Source organism: Eulemur rufifrons, chromosome 8, assembly GCF_041146395.1.
Source record: "Eulemur rufifrons isolate Redbay chromosome 8, OSU_ERuf_1, whole genome shotgun sequence".
Lineage (NCBI taxonomy): Eukaryota > Metazoa > Chordata > Mammalia > Primates > Lemuridae > Eulemur > Eulemur rufifrons.
In genome coordinates, this window is record NC_090990.1 from 14127973 (window position 1) to 14134966 (window position 6994).

The 6994-nt window shown below is 61.7% G+C and overlaps 1 protein-coding gene across 3 annotated transcripts in view; it reads right to left on the reverse strand.

Annotated features, from left to right (window-relative positions):
- Positions 1-5206, reverse strand: part of HSPG2 (heparan sulfate proteoglycan 2) — a 96105-nt gene extending 90899 nt beyond the window's left edge. For 2 of the 3 annotated variants that reach the window (XM_069479523.1, XM_069479521.1), the window contains exon 1: positions 5054-5155. In XM_069479523.1, coding sequence (XP_069335624.1) covers positions 5054-5116 — 63 coding nt within the window. In that variant the 5' untranslated portion in view covers positions 5117-5155. Of the gene's footprint in view, positions 1-5053 lie in introns of all 3 variants that reach the window. The other variant, XM_069479522.1, reaches the window with a different exon arrangement.
- Between the last annotated feature and the right edge of the window lie 1788 nt (positions 5207-6994).

Genomic DNA, 6994 nt, shown 5'->3' on the forward strand with positions numbered 1-6994 from the left:
TCAACACACAGCGTAAGCCTTTGGGAGTCAGATACCCCCAAGATCAGGAGCATCAAGGAACTCTCCCCTATGTCTCAGGGAAGGGCTCTGGTAGAGAGCAGGGACCTGGTCCTAAGGACGTCTCAGGATGCCACAGATCACCCCAGGGATGCTCTGAGGTCCCTGCAGCCATGGCACAGATGAGGACCATGGAAAGGAAGGCAGGGTGGTGCTGTGGGTGGCTGAGACTTGAAGGCCCCACATTCCCAGGCCTCAAAGAGCCACCTTGTTCTCAGGGCTTTCATGATGGTGCCCCCGACCCAGCCACCCCCAGCAGCCACGAGCCACTCCCCTCTCAAGGCCGCTATTGACACAGCCCCGACGCCACTAGGCCGGGCAGTGGGGCTGGCGGCTCCCCGCGAAGCGAGTTCCACACATACTTCTGGGTTTCAGTCAGCCAGCTCTGGGCGCTGGGGCAGCTGGCCCCCGCCAGGCCCTGAGAGCGGGAGAGGGTGGCAGGGCCAAAGAGGCCAAGTCCCAAGCTGGGGCAACATTCCAGCAGGGCCCAGACCCTCGTCCAGCCTCCCCCCTCCTGGCAGGAGCAGGATTGAGGTGGGGGAAGATCCTCGGGAGGGTGGTGGGCAGCCAGGTCACGTTCACCCCTCCGGCCTGACCCCTCAGAGCTGGGACTGGACTGGGGAGGGGGCAACAGGCCAGGGCTGGGGGTCTGCGGGTCCAGAACCCACATGCCTGGCCTCCAAGTGGTCTCTGAATCATTACCCCAGATATTTCCACATCCCGGTGGCCCCCCTCGCTCTCCCTTCTGACATACTCATCCCAAGGCCAGGCCGCCTTGAAGCCGCTGCAGACCCACCCTGAACCTTGAGCCTCCAGGGAACAGCCCAGGGAACTAGTGCGGGCTCCATGCAGGGCGCTCAGCAGCTTGGCTGGGGCAGAGGGCCCTCACTTCCCACCCAGGGCAGGGCCCCGCCTGGCCCACTCAGGCCTTAAAGCCCCTGGATTAGTTCAACTGTCTGCAGAGTCTCACGGAACATCTGATGAGGAAATTAATTAATTAACAAACCTACAGATGATTGCCCTAGAGTTTAGTTCCCAAGCTCCCACCAGTGCAGGCCTTCCCAGGGGGCCCCACGGACCACCCATAGGCTCACCCATCCTGAGCGCCTCTGACCCTGCAGCCAGTCCCTGAAATTCCTTGCCCGAGGTGTCCCCTGTGCTGTCTGGGACCAGAGTTCTCATTTTAACCAACATCAGTGATGAGTTGCATCAATATCTACTGACTGCCTGCTACAAGAGGTGGGACGGTAGGCAGAGTGGCTGGAAGAGCTTCATATGGCTTCAAAACTTGGCTCGTGGAATCACTGAGTGTGAGGGTATGTAAGCCACCAGGTAAATGACGTAACCTCTCTGTGCCTCAATTTCCTCTGCTTAGAGAATGGGGACCACACTAGTAGCTGCAACCTTCTTTTTTTTTTTTTTTTTTTGAGACCGGGTCTCACTGTCACCCAGGCTGGGGTGCAGTGGCATCATCGGAGCTCACTGCAGCCTTGAACTCCTGGGCTCAAGCAATCCTCCTGTCTCAGCCTCCTGGTACTACAGGCACACACCACTGCGCCCAGCTAATGTTTTAAATTTTTTGTAGAGACGGGTCTCACTATGTTGCTCAAACTAGTCTCAAACTCCTGGCTTCAAGCAATCCTCCCGCCTTGGCCTCCCAAAGTGCTGGGATTACAGGTATGAGCCACTAAGCCTGACCTAGCTGTAGCTTAAAACATTCAACAAATATACTTACTAGCACTTACTACCTGTCAGGTGCTAAAAATACGGCAGTGAACAAAAACACAAGGTCCTGCTCTCAGGGAGCTTAAATTGGGCAGGAGGAGGCAGATAAACATGTAAACAAATACATGACAGATGGTGACAAGAAGAAAAATAAAGCAGTATAAGGAGGCAAGGATGACGGGCAGAGTGGTCAGGACCTGCAGGAGGGGAGGGAGAGGGTCAGGTGGATGGTCCAGGGACAAGTGTTCCAGGTGGAAGGAACAGCAGACGCAAAGGCCCTGAGGTAGCTCATTCAGGAAACAAAGACTGGCGTAGCCAGAGAGGGGCAGGTTGACAGGAGGCCAGATCTCGTAGGACCTGGGGGGTTTACTAAGTCAGGGGCTGGCATCTGATTGTGAGCATCATGGGGACAGGGCAACGACCGGGCTAATGTGAGGATTCGTTGAGAAACGTAGCACTTGGCAGACAGTGGGCACGGGGTAAATGCGAACTATCCACATTATTTTGTCATCCTCTGGCCTGGTATCCTTAGACCTCCCTCCCCGCCACTCTGCTCACACATCTTCCTGGCCCTGAATGAACCCAGTCACCTTCTGCCACTTTCCTTCCACCGTCTCCTCGGCAGGGCCCCAGCACCACAGATCCTAACTTGCCTGCGCTTAGCCTGAGAACAGGCCCGGACCAAGCCAGGCGGGGGCCACGACTCCCCAGACACGGGGAGCTCGGCCTAAGAGATGGGGAGTCTCTCTCTGCCTCTTTCCGTCTCCAGCCCCTCTGCGGATGGACCTATGGCCCCCTCCCTCCGTCCTCCCTCGGGGATCCTGGGGCACACTCACCCCAAGGGGGGCAGAGTGGAGGGGAGGGTGAGCTAACGCCAGGAAGGGGAGGCTCCAGTCCCAGCCGGCAGCCTCCCCAGCAAGGAAATCCAGCTGAGGCAGGAAACAGGTATCTCTGTGACTTCCCTCCGCCCTGGAAAACACCTTAATCACCACCAGCGAGGCTCCCTCAAGACGCCTGTATCTGGCAGGGCTGGCCCCAAGAAAAGAAGGACTAAGCCCCCAGCAGGAAGAAAAGGGGTCAGCAGACGGAGGCACCCAGGCCCAGCCCCCACCCCTGCAAGCCTCCCCACCTCCTGAGAGCTGAAATTACTCCCACACTTAATCACAGAGCAGGGCTCCCTGCGGTCCTGTCTCCTGCCCCCAGTGAGGTTTCCCTAAAGCCTATCTTCCCTGCTCGCGTCCTGCCCTCCCCCACTCACCACTGGCTTGTGGCTGTGAACTGGAGCGAGGAAGAGATGAAGCCCCAGGCTTGCCGGGACGCTGCACTAGGCACTGATCTCACTTAAGGAGCTGCAACAAGCGTCTCACCCCCATTTTACAGATGTGAAAACTGTGGCTCAGAGAGAGAAGCCCGCCCCAGAACATACAGCTAGAAACAGCAGTGCTGGGATTCAAACTCGGGTCTGTAAAACTGCAGGGGCCAAGCCCTTTCCAGCCCACCACCATCAGCCTGGGGTGGGGCAGTGAAGACCTGGCTGTGGTTGCTGAGGGGCTCTCTAATCCCGAGTTATGGCCCACCAGCCTGTGAGTTCTGGGCAAGCACAGACAGGGCCTGTCCCTGCTCACCCGTACCACCCCAGCCCCTGGCACCATGCCAGGTGCACGGGCACACAGTAGGTGCTTGGCGAAGACCTGCCCAATGAATGAACTCCTGTGCTGCCGGTGACTGTCATGGCATGTTGCTCAACCAGGATTTGTTGAATGAACAAGTGAATGAAGTTCTGTGGAAATTCCTCCGTCACACAGCAAATAACTCCACCCACCACTCCTGCCATTATACAGCCCAGGCATAGAGGAGCCCATGGTCAGGGGCAGAGCTGGGCAAGGTCAGGAAAGACTGCTGGGCTGCGGAAGCATCCCATGTGATAGGCTGGTGCCTGGGGAAAAGTAAAAGTCAGCACTGGGAGCTGCAAGTTGGGGTCCAGACTGCATGGCCCTGCTGGGGAGACAGGCTGAGACAGGGGAGGAAGGAGGCCACCCACCAGGGTGTAAGGGAGGAGAGGTGTGGGTGGGTGGGGCAAGAGCAGTGAGGGGTCAGGTCTGGGTGGGGGGATTAACCAGTGACTCAGGAGGGCAGAGGTGAAAGGGAGCCAGCAAGGTGAGGACAGGGAGTCAGTCACTGGGTAAACACGGGTCTGATTAGAAAAGTCCCTCTCTTGGCTGTGGGAGGGGGAGGAGAAGGGACCGGGACTGCCTAGGAGCAGAGCACCTCAGAGAGGGTGGGGGTGGCTCTGTGGCTCACCAGGGCAGGCCCAGCTCCGCAGATGTGCCACCACCCACATCTGCCACCAGCTCCCTGCCCACTGGCCCCGCCCAGGCCTCCTCCATCGAGTTCACCCGGGTCCTCAGGGCCTCTCCTCGCCAAGTGCCTTCTAAGCCTCGGGATTCTGACCCCAGGAATTCTCCTCTTCTCCATAGGGGCCCACCTGAGCTCACAGCAGGGCAGTGGGCTGCAAGAGCAGGCCTCTCCCGGTCCCTGGAGACCAGAGAAGAGAGAAGCTGGGGAATCTCGGATCCTCTGAGCGTCCGCGGGGTAACAGGCACTCTGAGGCTCACGCCACCCAGCCCGATCGCCCTGCGGCTATGCATTTTGCCTTCCCTTTACGCAGGCACGTGGGGGCGGGCCTCAGAGAGGTAACTAGCTTGCCCGAGGTCACACGCTTACTCAGTGAAGGGCAGGGATTGATTCAGCTCCTGGACTGTATGACTCCAGAGTCCGGGGGTGCTCCACACAAGCCTCAGTTCTGTCCCAAAAGTTCTTTACTTGTGCCTGCCTGGGTACAAGCTCCCCAAGGGGATAGATGGCACGGTAAAGTTCCAGCGAGGGCTGATAGGGTACCCATCACCGCTGAAGTTGGCGCAGAAAGGGGCACCCTCGTCCTGCCAAGTTCCCACCCTGCTTAAAGTTTCTTCTCCTGGTCCCCAGGAATGGTAGGCCGGGCCATGCCCAGCACGACTCCGAGACTCGGCAACGTGGCCAAGAGATCCACGGGCTCCCACGCGGGCCAGCCCCGCCTCCGGCCCCATGCAGGGTCCCCTTCGGGGCAGCCACATGCCGCAGGGTGGCGCCGGCCCGCGCCGGCCCGGGGTCCCTGGCGGGCGCCACCGTTCCGAGCCAGTCTCGGCCGCGAAGCCTCGAGCGCCCCAGCCAAGTTGGCAGGCGCGGCGATCGGAGTTGGGGCGCCCCCCGCCTCTCCGACCCGCACACTCACCGCGATCAGCCGCCCGTGCAGCAGCAGGGCCAGCAACAGCGCGCCCGCCGCCTGCCGCCCCATGGCCCGGCCCGCGCCGCTTCCTCGCTCCCTCGCTCTCTGGGCGCCACCCGCAGCCGCCCGCTCGCCGGCCAGCCGAGTCCTCGGGACGGCGCGGCCCGCTCGCCGCCGCCCCCGCCCTCCCGCGCCGGCCCCGCCCCCGGCCCGCCCCCGGGCCCCGGCCCCGCCCCCGGCCCGCCCCCGGCCCGCGGCTCCGCTCGCCCGAGCCTGCCGCGCCGCCGACTGGGCCTTTGTCTGGGCCCCCAGCCCCCTCCGCGCGGGCCGCGGCCCAGCCGGCTCCCCGCCAAACCCGGCCTGGAGTGTGGGACGGGCCGGGGGCCGGGGGCCGGGGGCCGGGGGCCGGGGGCCGGGGACCGGGCGCGGGGCAGGGCGGGCCGCCGTGGCTCTGCGCGCACGACTCCCAGCTCCCCCGCGCCCCCCGCGCCCCCCGCGCCCCCCGCGCCCCCCGCGCCCCCCGCGCGCCCCGCCAACTTCCAGACCAGAGCCGCTCCCGCCGCCCCGCACACTCCGCACCGCGCGATCCGCTCACGCTCAGCTTTCGGGACCCCAGGGTCCCCTGCCCACGCTCACACGCGCGCACGCAGCTGCCACACCCGCGCCACACGCTCACGCCAACTTCCACTCTCAAAACACCTCCACACTCAACTTTCTTGCACGAACACGCTCGTCCGCTACCCGGGGGGACACTGTCACACTATGGCACCCAACTCTCTTGTACTCACAATCCTCACGGGTCACATGAACGCTTCCTTCCAAACTCTCACCTCCACAGGTGACACAGGGGCCACCACACACACTCAGCCGCTCACATCCGTGTTCCCGTTTTTACGCAGACTCACATACACATCTCAACAACCACGAAGCTGAGGACACCTTTTCACGCACAAATTCCTGACAGGCGCTCACGTTTCACACACGGGCCCGTGTCATTTCTTGCACCAGAACCAGCCCGGGTGTTTGACATTGTCTCACACCGATCCCAGTGCCTCACAGGGGGCACGCGAGACTGAGCCGCAGCAACCGCGCACGGCGGCACCTTTTCCCGTGTAAATGACAGACCAACTTTCATTCCCGTAAGTCACAGCCCCAGAGAGGCGCCGGTTCACACACCCAGTCCCAGACACAGACAGACCCTGCCAACGCCGGATCACAGATGCTGGGGCGGTAAATCACAGCCATTGATCGCCTCTGAGGCAGACCCCCTGGCTGGCACACTACCCCCCGCCCCCCACTCCAACGCCTGCCTGTGCCCGGCTCCCCTCCTCAGCCCGGCTCCCCTCCTCCGGGAGTGTGTGTGTGTGTGTGTGTGTGTGTAGCTTTGAGGAAAACCTTTTGAGTAATGATAGAGGGAGGGGAATAAAAACTGAAGTTTCCATTGTTTCCTGCGACAGTTACTAGGTTCCAGAGACTCATGGCTGGGTTTGCAGCCAGGAGCGAGGTGAGCTGTGGGCAGAAGGAAATGCCCGGCTACACTGGGCGGCACCGGGCCTGGCTCCGGAAGGCATGTTCCCTGTGATAGGGGCCTGCAGGGCCCCAGGCATCTGGGGGACTGAGAAAACACTGGCATTCCTACGCCATCCCGGAGAGATGCCCCATCTCCAAAAGACTGGGTTCTTCTCTGCCCTGTGGGGCAGGTGTCTGGGGGACCAGGTCAGGGCTGTACGGAGAAGAAACAACAACCGCAGTGGTTCCCCCAACTCCCTGGCCGCAGCCCAGACTCCAGCACTGGGTAAGGCCCATCTCTGCTCCAGACAGGGAGATGGGGGCGGACAGAGGAGGGACGCCCAGTCAGCCCCCAGTGAACTCCTACCCTGATGGAGGGGAGGGTGGAGACATTGTCCCTGTCCTCGCATTGTTCTCGGTCTGATAGAGAATCCCACC